Source organism: Chinchilla lanigera, unplaced genomic scaffold, assembly GCF_000276665.1.
Source record: "Chinchilla lanigera isolate Chin_1 unplaced genomic scaffold, ChiLan1.0 scaffold00033, whole genome shotgun sequence".
Lineage (NCBI taxonomy): Eukaryota > Metazoa > Chordata > Mammalia > Rodentia > Chinchillidae > Chinchilla > Chinchilla lanigera.
Window position 1 is genome coordinate 21,131,140 of NW_004955434.1, and position 26,715 is coordinate 21,157,854.

Sequence of the window (26,715 nt, forward strand, 5' to 3'; positions counted from 1 at the left end):
CAAATTAGGAGGGTTTTTGGAGACAAGCCCCTTCAAATATCAATCTAGTTCTCCTTTTGTCAAAAACAGTAATCGAAATAGTTTGAGAGTGCCGGGCGTCATGGCGCATGCCTGTAATCCCAGCACTCAGTAGGCTGAGGCAGAAGGAGTGCCATAAATTATGGGCCAGCAAAGGCTATATAGTTAGTTCAGGGGCAGCCTGAACTATACAGCAAGACCCTGTCTCAAAGAACTATTAAAAAAATAGTTTGAGAGTAGAATACGTTTTTTGGTATTAATTCAGATGAAAACGATAAGATATGCAGCCTGGTATAGTTTAGAATTGTTTTAACTCCAACATTGGAAAAGAAAGTAAAGATAGGAATCAGTTTACCCATCTACTTTGTAAATAGTGATTTTTGTCAAGCTAGTTTGGAGTAAGCGTAAATGTTTTTCTAGAAGTACAGTATTGAGACCTTGCCTGGGTAAGCGGCCGTAGGCAAGATTCATGGCCCCAGTTATGGAGTGCGTTTATCATACACGGCCCGTAGTGAGAGGCTGGGGTTGCACCTGGTACAGGACAGGCCCAGGCAAATGGCAAGGCCTTGATATTGGCTGTTTCTGCCCCCATGCCGATCATCATCTGTCCCCACACATGTACATTAATCTTGTCTCCAGTAGCCAGTTATATTCTCTTTTCCTACATGAGATGCCAGCTAGAAAAGGAAATATTTTCCTTATTATATCATTTTGCAAAAATGTATTAAGACAGTTCACTGAGCAGTGTTCTGGTCATTTGGGATCAGTGAAAGCAGGGCACAAAACCCTGGCCGTTACACAGGTTATCTTCCAAGGAGCAAACAGAGCACGGAGACTCTTCAGAGGATGTTTTCTGCTACCATTACCTCGCAGCTGTATTTTTTGTCACTGGGTCAGTCTTAGTTATTCACTGAGAATTCTTGTAGAATTGAGGTTCTAGGTCATCAATAGCGCAGGGTCATCTCTCTCCCTCTCTGCACCCTCTCCTGCCCAGACTCCCCTTCTCTCTCTTGTGCATGCTTTCGTTTGTGTATTTGAATTGTAAACACATCTTTACTCAGGCTGGATTTCTTCCTCCTTAGCTTGATTCTCATCCTAGTCTGACTCCATCCCCCCTCATAGAAGGTCTGTTCCGTGCCCCTCGGGAATGAAGGGAGGGTCATTTGTGGTGACTGGCCCGTGGGTCCCTGCCGTGTTAGGTGCCCCTTGAATTACACATCTCTCTTTCTCGTTAGATTGTTGGCTGCGACCACCAGCTGGGAAGCACCGCTAAGGAGGATAACTGTGGGGTCTGCAACGGAGATGGGTCCACCTGCCGGCTGGTCCGAGGGCAGTATAAATCCCAGCTCTCTGCAACCAAATGTAAGATACTACAGAGATGGGGCGACCTCTGTACTCACTGGCTTGTTATCCTCCCCTGGCTTCGCTCTGGCTTCTCTAAGAAATCAAGAACTAATACCTCCATCCAGGCGGAGAGGAATCTGAAATTGTGAACATCTTCCTGTTCCTGCTTAGTGAGTTCATTTCAGGGGGACAGGTCAAGTCACCAGTTGTGACCCCAGAGAGGGAGTTTTCTTTTTCAGTCATGGCAGAAGTGAGCTAGCGGTACTCTTTGGGCAAACATACACGTTGCTACAACAGGAGGGCAGACTGCATCCCAACTCCTGCCTTTTTTGTAGTCAGAGGGTCCTGGTGAAGTATAGTGAGGAGACTGCAAGAGTTCACACAGATTCACCCCTGCCACTGTGAAATGACGTGCTCCTCACTGACAAAGTAGCCTTCGGCCAGTGCTGACGCAGGATCTTCCAGAATTAGAGATTGTGTGGACTGTGTGTGCTGGCAACTTCACCACATCATCTCATTTAATCTTTGTAGCAGCTATGAGCAGAGCAGGATTCATTCCCTTGGTGTGGGGAAGATGCCTGAGACCGAGGAAGACTGTCTGACTTGCTCAGACTCACAGTGCCATAAAGTAACGGAGCCAAGACTCCAGCCCAGAGTCTGATTCACAAGTCGATCACGTACCTGTCCCTCTGGGTTGTCTTGTAGCCTCCGGACTGCGTCTTTGGTAGAACTTTTCAAAGCAGATAGATGGGCCAAGCCAGAGGACCCCAGATATACACCCATTTGAATCTTCTCAGGTAGATGGCATAAATTCCAAGATACCTCCGCCAACAGTGAGTCACAGATTCACTCAGAACATTTCACAATGTACTATCTTCTGTGATGACTACTGTTCTAGGCACTGCAGATAGAACATGATCTTTGTACTCAATGACGTATATTTTTAGAATTATTTTGAAATTTCTGGCCAGTTGTCTCCAGATTCTACCATTACTCAGGATTTTTCAATAGATCTTCGATTTTCTGGATTAAGAATGCAAATGAATAAGTTTATTAAGTGCGGTGCTGTTCTCTTGTTGGCTAGTTGGAGGAAAATGATTGATGTATGGCAAGTTTATGACTTTAAATGGAGTTGTAGGGCAAAAAGAAGGCAGATGCGGGTGTTCTGGTATGCACTGGAGAGCTGGTCGTAGAAGTCATGCAAAGGCAGCTCGCCGTAAGGGCAAATGTCTAGGGGCAGGGCAAAGACTGGGAACTTTAAACACACGAGACACTGGTCATGCCAGCTTTGGGAACTGTCTGCATTCTAACTTCCCTGGAGGCAGTGAAAAATGGGATTCTATAAAAATTCAAAAATTAAAAAGACTGTGGCAGGTAGGATGAAAGACAAAGTAACTTAGACATTGACAAAGTATTCAGGCAGTATTTTTCTTTGCTCGTGTGTGTTGTAACTTTTTTTTTTTTTTTTTTTGTTTTTTTCCGGTACCAGGAACCGAACTCACGACCTTGCGCTTGCCAGGCAGGCGCTTTTGCCGCTGAGCTAAATCCCCAGCCCCTGTTGTAACTTCTTTTAGAAGATGAAAACTTAAAGAAGTTAGAAGATAGAAGCCAGGAAAAGGCATAATTCTTTTAAATAGCTGAGATTATTTTCAATTGCATTTAAAACTTTGGATATTTGAAAAATTACATTTAAAAGGTCACCCTTGCAGGACTCTTTAAGGAATGTTGGGAGGATTAAGATGCATCTAATTATTTGTCACATAATTGAATCCATTCTGATTATCTAGAAATTGCCGTTTGGGCAGAAGGGAAAGTCCGTGTGAGGTTAGGGGTGCGGTGGCTTCTGAGTGCGTGTTTCCTTGGTGGGGCTGTGCATTATTCTCTTGTCACCCACCTTCTTGTTTTCAAAAAGGAGCTAGGACACTGGCTCAAGAGACATTTCTCTCACCCACCCGTTAGGGATGATCAAACCCTGCCCTAGTCCTGAGTCACTGGGACACAGGTGAGAAAGCTCCGAGGGAACAAACCGGAGCAAATGGAGAGCCGTATGTCATCTCCAGGCCTGCAATTCAATATTCCAGTGCAAAGTGCTCCGGTCTGTCGGGCTCGGGCCAGCACACTCTGTTAGAGATGAATGAAGATGTGAGAGGCGGCGAATAGCTTTGTCGAGGGGCCAGGGGTCTTCACCAGATTGGAGTGAAGCCCACGCTGACTCGAACCCCCAGTTTATCAAGGAACAACAAAGGCAGTAGAGTCTCACTGAGCGCAAATATTTGTTTTAGGCAGCAAGGCAGGCAAGCAAGGCAGGGTGTCGGTTTGGCTGAATAATCTTCTATCTGATTGTCCCCTCAGGAGCTTCCTTGCCCCCTCTACCCGAAGGTCCATCTCTGCGTGAGTTGGCAAAACATCTTGTCTTCAAGACACTCCAGCTCCCTGGGATTGGCAGTCTTTTGCCTCCTGAGTCAGCTCGAGCAGACACTGACCCGCTGGGTGTCTCAAGGAACTCCACACTAGTCAAGACCGACAATGGGTAAATTATATAATACACAACCTGATGATTATGCATAATGACAAAATGCAATTGATTCGTTTACCTTAGCACTGATGATGCCTCCTGACAAAATGATTTATATCAGCAGAGCCCAGCATATGCATGTAGCTCAGCACAATCTATAGCAGATGCTGAACAATCCACTTCACTCATGTCTTCCCCACCCCAGAAGAATCTCCTCCGTACATTACAGACTGTGAGGCCGCCCCCAGGCTGGGGAGATGCGGCTGCTCTGCGGGGCCCAGAGCACTGGCCAGGTGAGCTGTGCTCCACCCTGCGGGTCTGGAGGAGTCCTGCCAGGTCTGTCCTCATGCTCTGCCAAAGAGCCCACAAGCCAGCCACATGCTCACTTTGAATCCTAGCGCTCGGATTCCCCACATTGAACTCATTTTCTTTCTAAATTTATATCCAAGGGCTTTTTCCCTTATATTATCAAGACTCAGGGGAACAAAGGAAAAAACAGAAGAGTGGAGGAAGATCATGGTAGAAAGTGCTGGGCGGAAAAAGAGAAGTAGGAGGAACTTAGCAAACGGCCGCCATTTTTTGCTGGTGAATAGAAAAGCTACCATCCTTGTATAAAGACATTCTAACTGCCTATTACAAATCCAGACCATGAAAATAAAGCAAAACCAAGCAAATTACTGCAAAACTCCCCCGCCCCTCTTTTTAAAGAAAAAGACTGTCCACTCATAGTGTGCCATTTTCCCATTTTTCCTGGTCACTTTTTCTTGACTTCCCAGCCCAATACAAAAGAAAGCAATTAGCTAATGTGACCTTTTTTATTCCTAAAACTTACAAGTTTATTTTCTCATGTTGTGTTGACTTGTACCATATTGTGTGTCTTCTAAACACCCTCAGAAAATACTTACAGCTAGGGAGAGCCTATTTGCTCTCTTCACTGCCACCTCTAGCTTTGCACATCTCTCAAATATTTCTGTGTGTTTTGAAACCAATTGGTATCCTAAAGCTTGTCCTCCCTCCCAGGCATAGCAGGGGCAAAACAAACTAATTTTTATCAAGATAAAATGATGCTCCTACTACCTTATACTTCTCAGACTGTGGCTCATACTGATTTATAATGGCCATGGTTAGTATATTCCTGGGCTATCATTCTCTCATTCTGGTGCAAAGATTTTAAAGCAAAGTATGTTTATAATAAAACAGAGATCTCTGTACATTGTAAGTACATAATACATATGAGGGATTTTTTTTAAGAGATGGTAGTAAATTACCACTGTGTGCCTGGGTGCTTCAGACTGTACTCACAAGCCAGTCAAAGACATATGTTGATTCAGTCAGATGCTGAACTGGATATCTGCTATGTGCTGAGGAACTGTCTAGGTGCTGGAAGTGTGGCAAAGAACAAAACAAGCAAAAGTCCGTTTTTTGCGTGAGGTTCACATGCTAGTGTGAGAGACAGGCACGTCAACAGATAAAGTATGTGTATGACATAGATGATAGGAAACATGGAAAAAGTGATGCAGGGAAGCAGAATGAGGTGAGGAGGGGCTGCCAGCCAAGGGTGTTGAACAAGAACTGCAATTTTTAGGAGATTAGTAAGAAAAAGAGATGAGAAAGTAATGAGAAAGCATTTGAGCAAGAATTTGATGGCGGTGAGAGCAGGACACAGTGCAGGAGGCAAAAGGAAAGGAATTTCAGGCTGAGAGAAGGAAAAAGCAAATTCAAAGGTCCCGAGAAATCCGCGTTCGTGACATGAAGAACAAAGGCGCTACTCTGACCACAGTGCAGCTGCGTCTCCCAAAGGGTGCAGGAGGCGGCGACGGAGGGTAGGAGGTGGGCGGAAGGGTGGTGTGGATACTGTGGTTCTGTCAGGACTCTGGATCTTGGTCTGAAGGAGAAGAGGAGCCATGGAGGGCCCTGAGCGGAGGAATGACTTCACTTGACTTCCTCGGGAGCGCAGTACTTGGTATTGAACCCAAGGCCTTCAAACTGAGCCACGTCCCAGCCCTCTTGAGATAGGGTCTCCTTAAGATGTGACTCTGCCCAGGCTGGTCTCCAGCTCTCAACCTTGCGGCCTCCGCCCTGTGGAGAGCTGGGATTGCAGGTGTGTGCCGCTGTGCCCAGATTTAATTTACCTTTGTAAGGGCTCGCTGTGTTGGGAGTGGACTGCAGCAGGGACAGCTGTCGTAAGCAGCCACGGTGCTAAGCCAGGCTAGAGTGACCACGACCTGGACTAGGAGCTGTGGGAGGGATGAGAAGTGAATTTAATCCAGATACACTGTATTTCTTTGAATCTAAAACATTGTTGGTTGAAAGATGCACCATTATTTTATGCACCACAAAAAGAAAAAAATCTGCCATTGCAACTAAGAAATTATAACACAGTGCTTTCTAATCGCTTAGGGCTCTCACTTCATAGTTTTTAAAAGATTGTTTTAGATTTAGACATTTCAGTCATTACTTAGGTAAAACAAATAAAATAAACTGATGAGTTAAACTGTTTCTGAATCTCCAACTCTTAAATCACTTTTGATTCTGTTCATCCTTAGAAGCCCTGGTGATAGAGTATTTTAAAAAAATACACAAAAGAAATTCTTTGGCACTGTTCCCTATCTAAAAAACCAATTTATTGGAGTAAAATTGGTATTAATCAGTCACATATTTAGTGTACAGTTTGGTATACTTTTAGATATGCGTGCACTAAGGCAACCATCATGGTGACCAAGGTAATAAATATGTTCATCTTCCCAAATCCTGTAACCCTTTGTCTTGGTTACTTTTCTCTCGTTGCTGAGACAAAATATCTGACACCCAAAATTAAGGAAGGAAAGGTTTATTTAGCTCACAGTTTGCAGAGATTTCAGGCCTTAATCAGCTGGCTCCAAGGCAGCGTGACATGGCACAGGAGGAACAGTTCATGGTGGCAGAAGACAGCAAAGAACCAATAGCAAAAGGGGAGGGAGCAAGCTTCTTTTCCTCCTTATATTACATGCAGGCTACCCGCCCTAGGTTGGGTCCTTTATACCCAAACCATCTCAGTGCTCTCCTCTTGCACAGGCTGAGGATGTTTACAAAGTGAGGACCCTGGCCTGCTGAGTTGAGCTGGAAACAATGCAACTCTGTTTCCTAAGGTACAGGCACGAAAACAAGAGGTTCAGGTTTAAGGAGTTGTCTGAAAAGCCTACTCCCATGACCTCATGAGGCTTTGGGGGACATCCAGACAAAAACCACAACATCCTTCCTGTTCTTTCACCTGTCCTCTGGAAACCCCTGATGTATAGCTGTCACCACAGAGGAGGCTGTATTTTCTAGAGTTTGATGTAAACAGAATTATTCAGTATGTGCTCTTTTCTATCTGGCTTCTTTCACACAGCATAGTTGAGACTCGTTAATGTTGTAACACGTTTGAATAGCTCAGTAGTTCATTTTATTGCTGAGTAGTAATCCCGTTGTGTGGACAGACCACACTTTCTATCTATTCCTCTGTTGATGGCCATTTGAGTTGTTCCCACTTTATGGCTATTGCATATACACTTGCTATGGTCGTTCATGTACACATCTTTGTAGGGCTATAGGCTTTTATGTCCCTGGGATCACTTCTTAGAAGTAGCATGGCTGGGATACATGATAGATGTACATTTAATATTTTAAGAAATGACCAGATTGTTTTCCAGAATGGCTATTTTTAAAATTTCTACCAACAATGCATGACAGTTTCATTTGCTCTCTAGTTTTACTATCACCCAATCTTGTCACTATTTTTAATTTTATCCATTCTAATTAGTATGCAGTTATAGTTCATCATAGTTTTTTAAATTTGCATTTTCCTAATGCCTGATGATGTTGCATCTTTTCATGATGTACTAGTTTGCAACTGCTACTATAACAGATTAGCACAAACTTGGTTACTTAAAGCAAGACAAATTTAATACTTTATATTTTTTAAGAGTCAGAAGCGTAAAATGGGTTTTGTTGGAATAAAATCAAGCTGTGAGTAGGACTATTTTCCATTTGGAAGCCCTTGGGAAAACCTACTATTCTATTTTGATATCACACACTCTGGAGGCCGTGTGCGTTCCTTGGCATGTTCACAGCTAGCAACACAGCTCTCTCGGATCCTAACCTCCTTTTTCTGCTTCCCCGTTCTATTTTTATGTATGTGTATAATTTTGTTGAGACCGTTCAGATAACCAAGGATAACTTCTTTAAGGTCAGTTGATTAGCAATCTTAATTCCAGCACCAGCAACTGCAATTCCACTTTTCCGTGTAGCATAGCACATTCATTGGTTCGTGAGTATCTTTGGCAGGTGGGGTTATGCCATTCTGTTTACTACTCTTTGGTGTAGTGTCAGTTCACTCTAGAGAGTGCATATAGTGCATATTCTCTCAGCCAGTACCTTTTTTTGAAAATCATTTAACATTATCTATCACAGAGTAAAAGCTTTTCATTAAATAAAGACCAAATTGCCAATTTTCTCCTTTCATGAATTAGGCTTTTACTGTCATGTCCAAGAACCCTTTGCTTAACCACAGATCATAAAGATTTTCTCCTATTTTTAAAAATGTTTTAGTTTAACATTTTAACCTTTAGAGGTATAACCTATTTTCAGTTATTTTCTATAATATATAAGATTATATCTAGGGTGGTGTTTTTTTTTTTTCATATAATGCTCAATCTGTCCAGCACCGTTTGCTGAAAAGATGACATTTTCTCTTTAAGTATTTGTCAAAACTCCATTGGCCATTTCTGTGTGCCTTATTTCTTGATTCTAAATTCTGGTCAATGTATTTATCCTTTCACCAACACCATATCGGTTGGTTACTATAGCTCTAAAGCATCTTAAAATCAGTTAGTATGATTCCTACAATTTTATTCCTCTTTTCTAACTAATTTTTGGTTATTCTGCTTCTTTTCCATTCCATACAAATTTTATAATCTGCTTGTCCACATCTACAAAAACAGTTGCTTCAAGAATTTTGATTAGAGTTATGTTAATTCTCCATATGGATTTGACAAGGAGGGAAGGAACTGACATCATTACAGCATTCAGTTATTGGGTCTGTGAGGACTTCGTGTCTCTCCATTTATTTAGGCCTTTGATTTCTTTTATCAGTCCATATTATAGCATTTAGTTCCTATACATTTTAGATTTATGACTTTTGTGTTTTAAAGCTATTATAAATGGTATTGTATTCTTAAATGCAATTTCTTATTGTATATTGCTAATTTATAGAAACATAATTGATTTTTGTGTATTGGCTATGTATCTTGCAAACTTACCAGACTCACTAATTGTCCTGAAAAATTTTTGGTAAGTTATTGGAATTTTCTCCACAAACATTATGTTGCATACAAATAAAAATGTTTCTTGCCTTTCTTTTTATATTATTAGATGCTTGTTTCTTTTTCTGTCCTTACTGTGCTAGTTGGAGCACCCAATGGAATAGCCAGTAGAAGCAATGAGTATGGTCATCTTTATCCTAGGCACAATTTTAAGAGGAAAGCATTGCATTTCTCACCATTGTTATGGTGTTAGATGTAGGTGTTTGTAAATGCTTTTTAGCAAATTGAGGAAGTCCCTTTGTTTTCCTAGTTTATTGAGAATTATTATCATGAATGCATACTGAATTTTATGCAATTTTCTTTCTGCTTCAATTGCTATGATCATGTGGTTCTTCTTCTTTAGTCTTTTATCATGATGGATTACATTAATTAGTTTTCAAATAAAGAACACCACTTTCCATTGCTGGGATAAACCCTTCTTGATCCTGGTGATAAACTGTTCCATGTATAAGTTCTACGTAGACATGGCCATTCTTTAGGTTGATTGCTGGTTTGATTTGTCAGAATTTTTTTAGGGCTTTTACATCTTTGTTCATAAGACACACTTATCTGTAGTATTCTTTCTCTTTTCTTTTTTCTTTTGGTCCTATCTTTTGTTTGGATTTTGTACCAGTACAATAATGATGGTGTCATACCGTGAGTTGTGAAATGATCCTTCTCCTCCTGTTTATTGGAAGACATTACACAGGCTTGAAATTATTTCTTTTTTAGATGCTTGGTAGCACTCACTTCTGAAATATTGTGGCCCTGAAATTTTCTAAATAGTACCTAACTTTTTAAACATATGAAGTACAGTTAATAGTACCTGTTTTAATATCTATTCTGTGTTTTGATTGATTGGCTTCATTTCAGTATGGGTTGTATTTTTAGTTTCTTTATGTGCCTGGTAATTTTTCATTGGATGCCACTCATTGAAAGTTTTACTTTGTTGAGTACCAGGTATTTTTTTGTATTCCTGTAAATATTCTTGAGCTTTATTCTGGGAGCAGTTAAGTTACTTGAACTCATTTTGGTCCTTAAGGGTCTTAAAATTTGATAGTTGCAATTAAATCCATGTTTTACATACAGTTAATTTGTGTCCTTCTACTGAGGCAAGGCCCTTCTAAGCATTCAGTGTTGCATGAATTGTAAAGTTTTCCAGTCTAACTGGTGATATAAGACACTGTTCTCAGCCTGAATGAGCACCATATTCTCTTCCTTATGATTCCTCTTGTTGTCCTTTCCTCCAGTCTAAGGTAGTTTCCTCATGCCCTTCTATTGATCATTACACTGTTGGATACTTAAGGAGGATCATCCCAGTCTCTAGAGATATATGTTCGTATATAGCTCTCACTCTTTCTGGTACTTTGTCCCACAAATTCTAATTGCTTTGATTCCTTGGGCTCCGACCTTCAACTCAGAGACTCTACCTATCTCCACCAGCGTTCTCATTTCCAAAGCTACATCCAGGAGACTCTCTCAAGGCTGTATTGCTCCCTAGGGCAATATAGGGCTATCTTATCTCCCGACTCTCAGGAATTGTACTTTTTGCCTGATATTCAGTATCACAAAAACCATAGTTTTATTCTCTTTTTTCACTTTTTGGTTGTTATAGGCAGAATGTTAATGCAATCCATATTAGTACGTCTAGGCAAGAAGCAAAAGTCTTGGTGCTGGGCTCTTAATTCACATTTGTGATTATATGGAGCTAAACAGCTTGTGATTCCCTCCTTGGTACTGTTGTTGACCACCTCTGATTCCTCATCTCCCCACAACCCCAACAACCACTTAAGTCCTGGGGGTTAAATGAGTGTGTTCCACTCTGATTTGGGAATTTTCCTCCAATATGCTAACACGTATTTTTCCAGTTTGTTGCTAGCTCTTTTGATGTTGGCACCAGTGTGGGCAAAGATAGCTGTAGCAAGATTATGGCCTGTCTGAAAGAGAGACTTTAACACAGTAATAACTGTAGGATTTATTCGATTTTATACATATTAAAATATGAAAAGTTATTCTATTCTATTTGGGAGTCAAAAAAATTGGGTATTTGGACAATAGGATTTTCTAAGCAATCAGATAGGAAGATGAAGTCAAAGATGGCTCCCAAGTCGGGCCTCACAACTGGGAGAGAGAAATTCCCCATTTGGGGCGGGCGCAGCATCCTGTCTGGTCTGTCCAGTACACACCCTCCATGGAGGGGAAACCTGAATGGCTCACATGTCCAGCTTTTCCTTATTTTGTTGGGTATATTTTGAGGGTAATAAAATTAGCATGAAGAGTTAAAATATACCATTAAAATATCTTCAACATTAGCAGGGTTTTATTTATATGTAGCCAATTTTATTAACAATAATGACCCTTTCATTTAAAAAAATTAAAAATAAATATTAGCCCTACAGGTTCAAAGGGAAGATTCCTTAAAATCATGAACTTATCAACAGATGTAAAAATAAGATAAATCAGATATCAGAATGGGACATCCTAAATTTACAAAGCATTTACCTTATCACCTTTCTCCATTATACCAGTAAGTCATAAAGAGCAGCCACAAATGGCAAGATTTTAAAATTTAATATAAAATGTAGAAGGGTTCAGAATATACATATTTATGTATATTTTCACAAGAAAATCTTTTAGGTACAATCTTTCATGGTAATTTTCTTGGAAAAGGCCATTCACAACTCATATATGTATATGACAGAATATATGATCCCAGTGAAAACTTGCTTATTTAACTAGGAGAGAGGTTGCCTATTTTTGAAGCAGGCCTTTTAGAATTGTCAGTTAATAACATAGACATATTTCCTAAAGATTGGCATCATGGTTCTGTCAACCTTGCCAGAGCAGGTTAGGGCCAATGTATTTGATCATAGAACAATGTGCTTTTGTAAGAAGGGTGCTCAGAGGATTGCACAGAACGGGCTAGAGGAGGTGGTGGGCAGCCGCACCAGCGGCACTCCCCTGTGAAGAGCCATGCTGCCAGGCACCAGACTGCTCACACACCCAGGGTTCTCTAGAACACCTCTCTGCACGCAGCAGTGAAGTAGATCAAAGTAGAAGAAGCCCCACCTGTCTCAAATTGCTAAGAATTTATCACGAAACAAGACAACCTTGTAGAGATATACAACTTAGAGTTATTTATCAACATGTAGAAAATTAAATTTTTAACGTTTTCCTATATTGTTTTTTGTTAAATGAAAAACACAGTTTGTGAAATTATCACCTGAGATATATCAGGTGATGCTAACAGTTGATACATGAGAAAAAGCTTCCATGGATAAACATATTGTGTGTACCCTTGGCTAACTAGAGTGAAGTGGGTTTCTTTGGTTCAGTGTTTCTAAAAACTACTAATGTGTCTTGGGAATTGCCATATGTAAGGTTCAGCGTATAGGATACCCCTACGTGACTTTTCTCAGCCTCCTTTTTTAGGGAATATCTTGGGAGGCTAATGGATTGTCAGTTATCTTAGAATTGCTAGTCCCTAATATGGAGCACAACACTAAGAGACTTTTAAAAATTATTTATAGAATCAAGTACTAAATTTACTGATTCCCTAATGACCTGTCTGGAGTCCCTCAGACCTTTTCATAATACAAGAGTCAGTTGTGTGATCCCAACCACTCAGTTTGCGCTAACAGGAGTCATTCCACTTCTCGCTTTGACTAGGCAACTGTGGAAGGGCGTCAAAAGATATTCTGCTTTTGCCTGGCCTACTTTCTCCATCCTACCTTCCTCCCCCAGGAATCTTCTGGGTTCCTCCTCATTCTTCTTCTGGGAGCATTAAAATGTCACCACATCAGGCAAAAGCCAGGCCTCGCGCCTCAGCCTGCGGAATGTGGGTTGCTGCAAAGCAGGAGGGAGGCCGCCCGAGCTGTGTGGGGGTCGGAAGCCTGCTGCTGTGCACGGCGTGACCAAACAGAAAGCTTCCCTTTTACTCGCACTTTATTTGACCCGTGGATAAACAAAGATTTTCTATTTGTAGAAGTCTCATTGTTTTCAACTGCTTTGAATTTCTTTTGCCAGATTAAAAATTCATGTCTTTGTGCAAGGCATTTAAGGCTCCGGGAGCCCAGTTTTAGCATTTTTTTGTGAGCCTTGTCTTCACTCCCCTTACATTTCATTATTCTTCTATGCCATAAATTCTCAGCTTTCTGAAATTCAGCCTTTCTTCCACAATGCATGACATTAAAAACAGCTCTAAGATTATAGTGTGAGTAGAACACTCAATATTGTAGAGGACTCAATAAAAGGAACCGTTTAATAGCAAGAATTAAGATGCATGATTCTCCTTCTTAAATCACAAGGTAATGTGGTAGGGGCCATGAAGTGTTTAAAAGCACAATGCAAAAAGCATCTTTCCGCTCCTATTCCTTAGAATTTGAGAGAGAGGAAGAAAATACAACTTACAGATACCTGCCGTGTTCAGATAGTACACTTGTCTCGGTTGCTTTTCACATTCCATGTTGCTGAGACAAAATGCCCAAAACCCACAACTTAGAGGAGAGGAGCTTTATTTTGTCTTAGTTTTAAAAGTTTCAGTCCATGGTTGGCAGGTTCAAACATGGAAATGGCATGAAAGAAGGACTGCCACAGTGGGAAACTATTTATGTCCTGACGGCCGGGAAGCAAAGAACAAAGGAGAAGCCAAAAACAGAGAAGTGCCTTGCAACAGCCCCAGGGACCCACCTCTCCCAGCCGACCCCCACCTCCGGGCAGCACATCTGCCCGGAGCCCGTCTGGGCACAGGCCACTGGTGGGCGTAGCATCCCATGGTCCAAGGGCCTTCCAAGCGCGTGACTTTGGGGGGACTGTGCAAACTCAACTGCAACAATATCCCTTATCCAGCCCCAGTTGTGTGTATTCACCACAGTATAATGAAGTTACATGTTACTTGCTTTGTTTTACAATCAAGAAAACTGAAGATCAGAGAAGTTAGGTAACTTCTGAGATTCACTCATTTAAACTGAATTTTCCCAGAAGACAAGATGGCAATGTTAAAAGTTCAGAGAAATTGGGTAACTTGGGGGTTCTCTTACGTAAAATAAATTGTTCCAGTGACAGAATGATCATGTACAAGATTGCAAAGATCTGGAAACCGAGAATCCCACAGAGCTTCTATGTATGCCGGTGGGTTTTTAAGAAGTTGAGCTTCTTGGGCCTTTCTGTCCACTTGACCCTGGATTCCTCACTGTATTTCTTAAAGGCTGCATTTCTCCTTAAAACCCTCTCTGCCTGTGCACAGGCTGTGGATGCAGGAATAAGTGATACGATTTAGATGCAGGGAGACGCTGCAGTGCCAGGTAAATGCAAGGCATTGTCACAAACACAGTCCTGAGGGATAGTCCTAGTGGTGTAACCGTGGTGTGTGTAATCTACTCCAGTTTCCTTAAAAATATCTGCTTCTAATAAACTTAGGCTCCATTAGTTTAAATATCATATGGTGTTTCTCTTATAAAGAGAAGCTGGTAAGTAGGAAATAGGGAGACAGACCTTTTGCAAATGAGATGAGAAGAGGACCAGGAGATGCTGCAGGATCTGAAGAAAGCACATTGCGCTGTGTGCACGCAGCAACTCCCCGCAGCAACGTGATCACCGCGTACTGCAAGCTTGTACTAACAAAAAATAAAAGTTGAAGCAATGATGTGTAACAAGACGATCTGTGATTCCGTTTTCTAAAAGAATGATCACAAAAGAGGAGCTATGTGTGAAAAAATGGTAAGAGCCCCTTGCGGGTCACTCACCGTGGGTGACGTTAGGTGCAGCGAGTACAAAGCGTAGTCAAGAGCTCGAAGGCAGGGTTGCCACCCTCCAGGGGTGTAAAGCATAGAAACAAATGTACTTCCTCGTCTTTCTATCTTTCCTCCTTATCCAAAACAATGTGCCAGGGAGAAGTCCAAGTTCTGATGTAATAGATTCATCCTTTGAACGTTAGAATTTATTTTTATGTTTTAATTCAGTGCAAATGCTCACATCCCAGGAAATTTGATGATATAAGACCGTTTTAAAATCAAAAATGAAAACTTGCCAATCTGTTTTTCAACATATCAAAATTTGTATTTTCTTACAAAGGTCGAATCTTCCCACATTACCCAATGCTGAGGGAGGTAGAAATTTTAATTGGCTTTCTCATTTCAAACATGTACAAAAATAATTGTCCATTTTTGAGATAGACTAAGTCGCTACCTTTAAGTGGGAGGTAATTAATAACTTTCTGCAAGTGATGTGCTTCTAAGACTGCCTTGCTTTCTCCTAGTGGATGACACTGTGGTCGCCATTCCCTACGGAAGTAGACACGTTCGCCTTGTCTTAAAAGGACCTGACCACTTGTGTGAGTAAACTCAGTTGTGCGGGGATTTTGGGGGGAGGATTTTATCCATTATTATTTATTTTTGTTCCCAGAAGGGATTAAGACACAAGAGTACAAATCTCTCCACTCCAGCATAATATGGTATTCCGAGTGCTTCTGTTTATCTTTTGGAAACTTCTGTGGCAATTATCTCTCACCACAGTCCTCCTGAAAAACACAAAATAGATGGTCCCAGTGGGTTGCTCATGGGTTAAGCATATGTTTATGCTTTTGTGAATATTATTTTTCATTCTGTCTCTTGTTTCCCTCAAATCTCTTTTTCTTGTCTGTTTTTTTTTCTTTTTCCTCCTTCCAACATTTCCTCCTTCTGCATTCTTTTCCTTTTACTTCCTAATCTCATATTTCACTACTTAACCAATTCAGAGAAATATGGAACAACCTCAACACTGCAGCATCTAAAGAAAACAGTTGTGGGATGATTAAGTATACTATGTTTTAATTCAGGGCCTTATATCTTGGGATTCAGGATTAGAAAATTCTAGGAACCCAAAGATGAAATGGTAGCTCGGATCCTGAACAAGGATTGATCTGTCATGCCAGGGCAGCAATACACAGCCACATTATTTTTATTACTGTTTTGTGCTATTTAGATATAGATCTTTAAATTCTAATGAGAAAATTGTAGTATATAAACCAAGGCGAGGGTGTTCTAGCAATTCTATGAAACTCACGTTCACTGAAAGGCTCTACTTCAGCTGGGCCCTTGAGCGTTTCTGATCTAATCCAGTCTGATCGTCCCTGGATTCCCACGCAGCCATCTATCACCTCTTCTCCTCTCCCTTTCACATACCTATGAAACTGATTTAGGTAGCAGGCTTTGTTTTTGGCAATTGGTTATAAATGGATTCATGCTAGAAAGATAAACTGGGGGAAGGCAGATCAGAGAATGTGAAAACATGGCTTTTACAAAAATAAAAGTAAATACATAGGCTTTCTAAAAATAAAAATAAATACATTCCATTAAGGGGTGGAATGTGACGGGTCATGTGAAATAAAAGAACAAATAGGGTACAGTTTAAGCAAAACCAAAACTCACTGATACGTCACCTTATTTGGGCCCAAATTCTTTTCAAATCCTGAACAGCCCCATAAAATAAGTATACAGTTGTCAAAAGACAATTTTTGAGTGCACACCGCTACCATAGAGGTGGTGTATTTTTCCCCTTGAGATTTACACAACACTGACCCACTGGTGAAATGACGCTGCTCAAAAATAGTATTTCTGTGAGCACTGACAGACACTAAAATAAAATACTCAGGCCAAGACCATCACCAAGTCAGGGAATGCCTCCTCACTGCAGAAGATTTAAAAGAAAAATTTATTTTCATAAATATATTAGTCTCCCATCACTGCTAATTATGTGATCACTAAGAAATGGAACCAAACCTTGTTTGATTTAATTGTCCCGAGGTTTTGATGGGTACAGCTACGAATGATAATCATAAACGATGAAAAGCGATATGCAGTCTTCTTTCATTCCTCCATCAGCGTGCTTTGGGGAGCATATGTGTAGCTAGAAGTTTTGTTTTGTGTGTTTGGCATCTAAGTCAGCAAGACGAGTGTGGGAGTAAATAATGCGCTGTGTCTGCTGCAGCTCTTTTGCCCTTCATTCCCAGAAGTCGGTTCGGCATAACACAGGCTAAATATTGGGGCCAAATCAGAGCCAGACTAGGCAATCGGATCCAGCCGGCTCATCTTTAATTAGGCGTACCTTGTGAAGGACAGCTGGGAGGATTCTGGATAAAATTGAATCAGATGCTCCGATCCAGGGCTAGACCCCCAGGATTTTTCAAAGACTAAGCTAATTCATGTTATGGAAATTTTTCCGCAACTGCGTGCGAGGCGGCTTAAGGAGTGAACACTGGCCGAGGGAGACCCAGCACTGTTGCTTTCTTCTGTTGACAATAACTGATCCCCCTCCAGTGTCCCCGCAGCATGTTCTGTGTTCCCCCGTGGGGTCCTCTCTGCCCAGAGAGGTCAGAAAGCCTGACGTGCGTACAAGCATGGCTCTGGGGACTTCATCTGACAGTCTCTGTGCATTTAATTGAACACCAACATTTTCCACCTGTTAGAATTCCTTATAATAGAGAACTCAAAGTAGAACACCTCTAGGAAAATGCAGTACAAATGCCTTGGTACATTATTACCTCTGGACACCTTAAAGTTGCTGTTGACCAAGGCACTAGTCTATGAAATATATGAGTCTTCAACAAGGTTGCTCAGATTACCAGATGTAAGAATGAAAAATTGATCAAACCAGTGAAGAGAATAAAAAATGTTTTGAAAAACATCAGAAACAATGCAAAGCTTCACTAGACAAGATGGTAGGAATTCGCCAATGGTTGTTATATTGCATCGTTGTTTTGTTTTTGTCTACGTTGTTGTTATTTCGTTATTTTTTATTCTCTTTAAAATAAAACAGTGTCATTAGGAAAAGAAAATATATGAGTCAAGCATTCTGACTGAAGCGGAGTAAGAAACTCTGAGCCAGACCCAAGCCCTCGATCGTCCTGCTCAAGAATTGTCACCAAAGCCTAGGGCCTCTGTCCATCCAGCTTTCTTCATACAGAGACAGTTATTCCAAATCATAGGAGAGCTCAGCGTTCTCTGGCAAAAACATCGTAGTCACTATCATCTCCCAAATGCTCTTACTTCCTACCACAAAAGATGCCTCTTAGACAATGTCATTGGCCAAATTCAGACTTGAATGCTCCTAAAATCAAATTCTTCTTTCAGTCTTAAGCACTCACCTACATGCATAACATCACCTACATGCATAACACTGAAGTATCAAAATGATATTAAAAAGAAGAAGCACTAAGGAGGACAGGCCTTGTCTGTCAGCCACCACAGTTTTTTTTGGAATGATAGCATATATGTAGTAAGCAACAAAAACTATTTTTAAAAATAAGTTGATACATGAAGATACAGTCACACAGATACTGAGGCAGCTCAGAAATGCGCTGGTCTCATAAAGCAACATAAGAAAACTGGAAAGTATCCTACACTGATGGCCATGAACACGGAATGCAAGATACTATGTATGGAAAAGTTTAGGGAAGGGAACAGTATTGTGATAAGGTGGGGTCCCCAAATGCATTCACTTGGGAAGTCAAAGACTGTAGATGGGGCTCCTTGAATGCTTTGGCTAATGAGTTTTAAAATAATTTCATTTGCATCTTAAACTCCAGCAATACCTACACATTTTCTTTATATCACAATGTCAGATTTGTCAGCCGTGTGCAAAATGATGCTTCTCCTCTGCACAGCTCTGTCCTTTGTTGTGTGCGCAGTACTTGCTGGTGATCGATGGTAGCCCTAGGAACAGCTTTCTCTCCTCTTCATATTTTTGATCTATAGATCTGGAAACCAAAACCCTCCAGGGGGGTAAAGGTGAAAGCAGTCTCAGCTCCACGGGCACCTTTCTTGTGGATAATTCTAGTGTGGACTTCCAGAAATATCCAGACAAAGAGATACTGAGAATGACCGGACCGCTGACGGCAGATTTCATCGTCAAGGTGAGCTCATTTAAGTATCTTCTAGGCAAGCTACATCAAAATGATGCTACTTAAAATCTCCCAAGGAGAGACAAACTTTAGGTTTTCCTTATGTTTTAGTCAGCCTTTTGTCACTGTGAGGTGACAAAAAGTATTTATGCATACTTTACATAAATAAAGCAGGGAAAGTTTTGGCCCGTGGTCCCAGAGGCTTCAGCTCATGGACATGAAGCTCCACTGCTTGAGGCTTGTGGCCAGCTAGAAACATGGTGGAAGAGTGCAGCACAGCAAGGCTGGTTATCTCACCACAGCCAAGAAACTGAGAAAAATGGAAGGGCTGTCAAAGATGGGGATAAAGAGAAGACATTGGCCCGAGGTGATGCCCCCATGACCTCATCTGTTCAACGAGGCTCCGCACCCTCGATTTTTATTGGCTCCCTATAATGCCACCGAATCACATTACTAGTGGAGGGGCTGGGGATTTAGCTCAGTGGCACAGCGCCTGCCTGGCAAGCACAAGGTCATGAGTTTGATTCCTGGTACCGGAAAAAAAAAAAAAAACATTATTAGTGGACTAACCTACTGATGAAATTAAAGCCCTCATGATCCAATCCCCTCCCAAAAGTCCCATTTCTGAGTGCATGAGACTTCAAGGAACATTCTAGATCGAAAGCATACAGCATATATTTGATAAACCTGTTCATTATGCATGAAATGCTTAGTTCAAGCACATTGAGCTGACTACATCTTGAACTTCATTAGAACATAGGACATACATGTACATATACATATACAGTGGGGAGATCTGTATATAAACTCCACCTAAGAAGCCAGCACAGTACCCAATTATGGTACAGTCATTGACTTATATAGAGTATGCCCAGTAAAAGAGAAACAAACTGCTGGTCCATAGACTTGATCAACTAACACACTTTTAATGGCAAGCTCTATTTTCTCTTTTACTGGCAGCAAAACTAACTTGTTTCCTTCTATCAGAGCTTCCCTACTCTTTGAGGTAATATAAAACATATTGCTGGAAGCAACCAGCACATTCTATTGGAAAAATGCACACACTGAGAGAACATTTGGGAATCACAATAAAATAAAACATATTTTTTCCTTCAGTAGATCAGGAAGACCTGAAAGATTTCAGCTGTAAAGCTGTAAAACTTGTAATATGTCCAAGACTCCATAAATTTTTTTTCATCATGGGACCTGGAGCCAGAGGACATTTGATTTAAACTATGACTAGGTGACCCCAGGGCAGCTGGAAGTAAGAATGCATATAGGAAAATGTGATAGGCAGCGAGGTTGGATGGAGAAGGGTTCCAGAAGACTGTCTTCTGTCTGCGTCTGCTTGGTGCTGCCCGTCCAGCCAGCGCAGATGCCAGCCACATGGACACAAACAAGAAGCAACAGATGGTTAGAGATAGCTTAACAGAAATGATTCTGTGAGTAAATACAGAATTTCCTTTAAGCAAGCAAATCCAGTGAAGAAGTGATGTACCTTGTTTGAATACTGGTGAGCAGACCACATACTCTATCGCAATTGATCTAATGGCCCTGCAAGAGTTGGTACCCATATTCAAAATACAAAACTGAAGTAATATTCTGCACCTTTGAATAGTTCATAGCATTGTTGGGTGATTTTTATCTATCCAGCCGCCTTGTACACATCCACTACAGGACTCCTGCAGTCATAATGAGCTCAGCACATTTACAGCTGAACTTGTCTAGCTCCAGAAACCTCTCTTATCTCCTTTCCTCTTATCTTGCAGATAAGAAGTGCACTGTGTAGCCAGACAATCAGAAACCTTTTATTAACCCTTCTTTCCCCTACTCTTGGACATCACTCTAACATTAGGCTGTCAGTTCTACCTCCACTCAGTTCTACCTGAGTGATCATGCCAGTTCATGATCATTCTTTCTCCTCCCCACTGCTACCCCTGTCTTAGTTCAGGTCCTTGCATTTTCTCACCTGAGCTAACACCATGGATTCTGAATTAGCTTTCCAGTCTTTGATCCATTATCTATGTTGCCTTCTCATACACAGCTCTACTTTGCAGTTAAAATGAAAATCTACGGCATAGCACGTTACTTCTAATAACCTGGATTCTGTCTCCCTTTCTGCCCTTGCCTTTGGTTTTGCCCCTTCTGTTCCAGCTGAGTGATTCACAGGTCCCCCAATGCCTTCTTTCTCCACACTCACTGCTTTTGCAAAATGCAGTTCTCCCTACCTGGAATGCTCTTCTCTTTTCCTCTTGTACCCTCTTACTAATGCCAATTTGTTCTTTAAGGGTTTCTTCCTTCCAGAAACACTCTGTAAATTCTGCCCAAGTTTCTGCTTTCACTATGTGTCCCTCCCCTCTGTGTCTGAAGGGAAGGCACTGTGCTGTGTGTGTCTTCATATCTCCATAAGCGGAAACCGTCAAGCCCTGACAAATGCTGGATGAATAAGGAACGTTTCCCACACAGCCGTTGTTTAAGATGAGCAAATGCTGCGGTCTCGGTTTTGCCCACCAGGAAAGCAACTCGTGTAGCTTCGTGCGCTTCGTCATCCGGGACTAGAAATCCCATCACATCCGACCCAGAACTCTTTCAGTATTATGTGTGACTTATAAGAGTACGTTATTTTCTTCTAAGATTTTGTTAGAAAATATCACAAATTAAATAAAGTTATTATGAAATAGATCATGTGAAATTTAAAATGAATTTACACAAACTTGAAGATGGCCAGATTATGTAAGAAGACACAGAAAAACAAAGGTGAAATTACCTTTTTTCAGTGATTTAAAACAATTTTTTCTAATTTTCCCAAATTACTGAAAATAGACTGCCATTTAATTATTTATTATTTTCCATGATTTCATCCTTTAAAATTGCACATATAGTATGTAATTCAGTTTTAACATCATTAAAAGTATAGTCTCTTCTTTATTGTTATATATTAATAATATGTAATTATTTATTCTGATTTTTTTATTATTATTAACTAGATCCTCTTTATAGATTTAAAGGGCAGAGTATCTAAGTCTCAAACCAATTTCATGTTAATAAACTTCATTAAAACACTGTGTAACTGACTAGTTTGAAGATAATGATATACACCATATTACCTATTGTTATTCTCTTATTTTGTTATGGAATTTTGTTTTCATCTTTCATAGAATAAAAAAATTTTTAAAATTACGAAGCACTGCAGTCTCCCTTTACAGTCAGTGTTTTCTGAGACTACACCGCGCTTTCTGTCTTCAAACATCTGCTGATGGGTACTGAGCGCGGCGTAGGGATCTGGACTGTTCAAATAGCACCGCAACGAGGGTGCGCGCACAGACACCTCTGTAACTTACTGACTTCGTTTCTTTTGGATACGCAGTACACCAAGGAGTGGGACTGCTGGACCGCGTCGCAGTTTTATTTTTATGATTTTGGGAAAACTTTGTACTACTTCTCATAATGCTTTTACAACTTTACATCTCACCAACAGTACGGGGTCTCCTCTGTCCTACATTCTTGTCCACGCTTATCATTTGACTCTATCACAGCAGTTCTGACAGGTGAAGCGATTGCTCGTGGGGGTTTGGATTGCATTTCCCTGCTGCTGAAGCAATATTGAGCATCTTTTTCATATACTTGTTGGCCATTTGTGTCTTCTTTTTAGCAAAATGTCTATTCAGATCATTTGCCTATCATTTTCATCAAGATATTTGTTTTCTTGCTATCAAGTTATGTTCCTTATATTTTTATTTTTACTTTTTTGCACATCACAAACTCTCATTTCAATGTAAAATATAGATGACTTAGAAGAACCGGGGAGTTGTAGATCATGCCTTCACTGATTCAGAGAAGCATTTGCGATTAAGTATTATATGGCTTTGATTTTATGAAATGTGACCCATTTTTATTGTATCACTTTAAAAAAAATATTTTACTAGTACATGTTTACAATACCTAACTTTACATTCATCTTAAGGAGTAGGTCTGTGTGCTTAGTGTAACTTAATTCTGTCATTCTCCCTCGCCCCCCACCCTCTCTCCACCTCTGGATCACCTTCCCCCTTTTCCACTTAGTGTCTAGCCCGTGTTTGTAACACAGAGACTGCACTCACTGTGAGTAGCTGCCACATCTGCCCTTACTGCTTTTACCATGTACAGGTACGTTCTCCCACCCACAGGGTATTTTTCACACTATCAATTATTCCTTTTGCTGAATGGAAACTTTTTTAGTTTGCTATAATAGCATTTTTAAATTTTTTTCTTTTGTTCCTCTGGCTTTTGGGGTCATCTAAGAAAATCATTGTTTAGACCAATCTCATGAAGCTCTTCCTAATGTTTTTTTCTAGGACTACCTTTCAGTCCCTAACTTTTTTGAGTGGTGTAAGTTGATGTTTTGTGTGTGGTGTGAGGTAAAGGTCTAATTTTATTAGTCTTCTGCCCATGGATATCTGGTTTTGCAGACACCGTATATTGAAAAGTCTGACTTTTCCCTGCTATTTTTTTTTCTTTGCAACTTCCTGAAAAATCAATTGAACATGAACGCCCAGATTCATTTCTAGGCTCTGTAGTCTGCATCACTGGTTTGTGTGTCTGTTTCTATGCCAGCATTATACTGTGCTGTTCTGATTACTGTAGCTTCACAGTAAATTTTGAAATCAGGTAATGTGATTCTTCTAGTTGTGTTGTTTTTACTCAAAGTTGTTTTCACTTTGGGGGATCGTTTATGGTTCCATACAAATTTTAGAATTACTTTTTCAATCTCTGTGAAAAATGTCATTTAAATTTTGAAAGATGTTATATTGAATCTGTAGATCATATTGCATATTATGGACATTTTAACAATACTAATTTTTAAATTTATGAATATGGAATATTTTCCCATTGATTTGTGTCTTAAACTTTATCATCAATGTTCCAATAGTTTTCTGTGTGTAGATACTTCACTTTTGTTGGTTAAATATATTTCTAAGTATATTTATAGCCATTGTAAATAGGATTGTTTTCTTGATTTTTTTTTTAGTTTGTTTTTAGTGTATAGAAATGCTATACACTAAAACTTATTTCTGTATGTTGATTTTGTATCTTGTGACTTTACTGAATTCATTTATTGGTTCTACTGGATTTTTTAGATGAACTATTAATCTAGGTAGTGTCTTCCTTTTTTAATAAGATATACAGGAATCAGAAGGACTGCTTGTCAATATATCTTACAATTTTATTGCCAAAATACCATTTTTGCTTTTAAAAGGAAAAGACATTTTTGTGTAAAAGATTTTTTCACAGTGAAGGAATTCTTATTTATTGCTATTTGTTCCAAAACAATGTTTTGAAATTGCCTTTTCTGATCACATTTAGAAATAGATTGAATTCTCATCTTGCTTTCTATGGGGCTATTTGTTCTAAAATTTAAATTTCCCATATTGATTGTACAAACATTTCTGCAGTGCTAGTGCAATGTGGTATAATAACAAGCACTCTAGAATCTGATATACTCTGCTGCTTAGTGGGTGTATGACATTGATGACAGTGCTTTACCTCCTTGAGCCTGTTTATTCGCTTGTACAATGGTAATGTGACGCCGCTTCTTCCCAGTAGAGCCCTTGGGAGGGACTAAGTGAGATCATGTGTATGAAAGTGGATAGAATCAGATTACTTCTCTTCTGTCTTTTGAAACGCATTAATTTCTAGCGTAAGCAATCACAATACTTTCTCTACACGATAGCAGATAGTTGCTTCTCTGAAGATAGTCAGAGATGGATCAGTTTACAACTGATGTGCCCAGGAGCAATTTTACAGGTGTAGACATTAAGAGAAATAGATGTGAAAGCTGACTGTAATGTTTGCTAACACATTAATTGTTAGGGCGATCTGGCTGTTTGCTCAATGACTGGCTCGCTGGCTTAGTGTCTCCGTGCTCACTTACCATGCCATGTGCAACTTTTATGAAGCTGCAGACTCAATAACAGATAATGACCTTCCCAAGAAGAAGAGAGTCCACCCTTCAATAGAACCTCCAACTTAGCTCAGCTTGCAAAACCAGTTAAGATACTTTTATACATGTGTTGATTTTGCCCATTTGAAAAATATAAGAAGAAAACAAGATTACCTAGGAAACTGAGAAGTACCTGAGCTACCAATGGAAAATATATGCCCTGCCAAAGAGAAAAGAATAAGCATATGAGAGTTAAGAATACTGATTTGCAATCCACACACAGATAACTGGAGAGTAATTCTTTCCTGCTTGAGACAATCTATGAAATGCATTAAATTTATGCATTGCATCTTTATAGGTGGAGAGTTTGGCTAGGAAGATGGACACCATCCCGGTTGTTGACAAAGCAGCATTTTTGCACATTTTTAAATTAACAGATAGCATTTTATGTTTTATCATGTATGACATGAAGTTTTGAAGTATATGTACATTATGGAAAAGTTAAACCTAGCTAATTAACAAGTGACTTACCTCACATAGTTTTCATTTCTATAGTGACACCATTGAAATAACATGTTTTTCTTATTCTAAGGGAATAGGAAGTTGTGATTTCCATTTACATTAGAGCACTAGGCAAAGATAATGCTTTCATATTTTGTCATGGACACCCTTAAGCATAACCCAGCACATAGGTCAGCACCACATAGTTGTTTTTATTCTGAGCAAAGTTAAGAGGAGGAGTCCAGAAAGAAATAATATATACAAAATAATAAGAATTCACTTCATCCAGTAGGAATAGAATGTCTCTGTGTATCTACATATCTTTTAGAAGATGCTGGATGCATGGGCACATTGGCTGGCATGCACGTTGTCTGGTTCACAATGCCATTTGGGAAATAAAGCACCAGATAGAGAAGTTAGGAATAATGATGCATATAGTTGAGTACTAAAGTAAAAGGAACAGGTGGTATAGACTAGAACTATTCAGTACATGCTAGTGTGATTGAGAAAACTTTTCTGAGACATGGATAGCCCATGTATCGTGAGTAGGACTGTAATAATCAATTCTTTTCTCTGTTGGGGGCCGAACTTCAGCAAATGTTTAATCAAGTTTGGTTTTGCCCTTGCCCAACCTTGTCTAGAAAGCTTCTCCATAGGAGGGAAAATCATTGTCCTAAGCCCAGTGTTTTTGAGAGGAAAAGTTAAAACCAACTGTAGGAAAGCATAGAAGTAAAAGATAAGTAGTTGCTCATTTTCCTATCCAACTTTTACACATAGTGATTTCCCCTAATAAATAGTCACCTTTTCGCTGATCAATTCCTAGAGTACAGGACTGAGGTAATTGAAATGTCCGGTACCACATTGCTTTGCCAACCACACAGTGAGGCTTGAGATACAGAGCCAAACCCTGCATTTTTCTTATTCTTCTTCTTGTTTTTCTTTATTTTCTTTTTTGTATTTTTGAGACAGGGTCTAGCTATGCAGTTCAGGCTGGTCTGGAGCTCACTTTGTAGCCCAGGCTAGTCTCAAACTTGCAGTGATCCTCTTGCTTCAGCCTCCCAAGTGCTGGGAAGACAGGCACGTGCTACCACTCCCGGCTCAACCCTTCACTTTTCTTATGACTGAGAGCTGCAGAGCCCGGTACGGTCCACCCCCTCATGAGTCCACTCTGGTTGGGTTTCTGCCCTCTTTCTCCATGTGAGCTCTAGGGTAGTCTCCA

The 26,715-nt window shown here is 40.2% G+C and overlaps 1 protein-coding gene across 2 annotated transcripts in view; it reads left to right on the top strand.

The window, feature by feature from the left end:
* Nucleotides 1-26,715, top strand: part of Adamtsl1 (ADAMTS-like 1) — a 462,751-nt gene that overhangs the window by 201,571 nt on the left and 234,465 nt on the right. For both annotated transcript variants that reach the window (XM_005388722.1, XM_005388721.2), the window contains exons 5-7: nt 1,254-1,380; nt 15,455-15,529; nt 18,930-19,087. In XM_005388722.1, the coding sequence (XP_005388779.1) occupies nt 1,254-1,380; nt 15,455-15,529; nt 18,930-19,087 (360 nt within the window). The remainder of the gene's footprint in view (nt 1-1,253; nt 1,381-15,454; nt 15,530-18,929; nt 19,088-26,715) is intronic.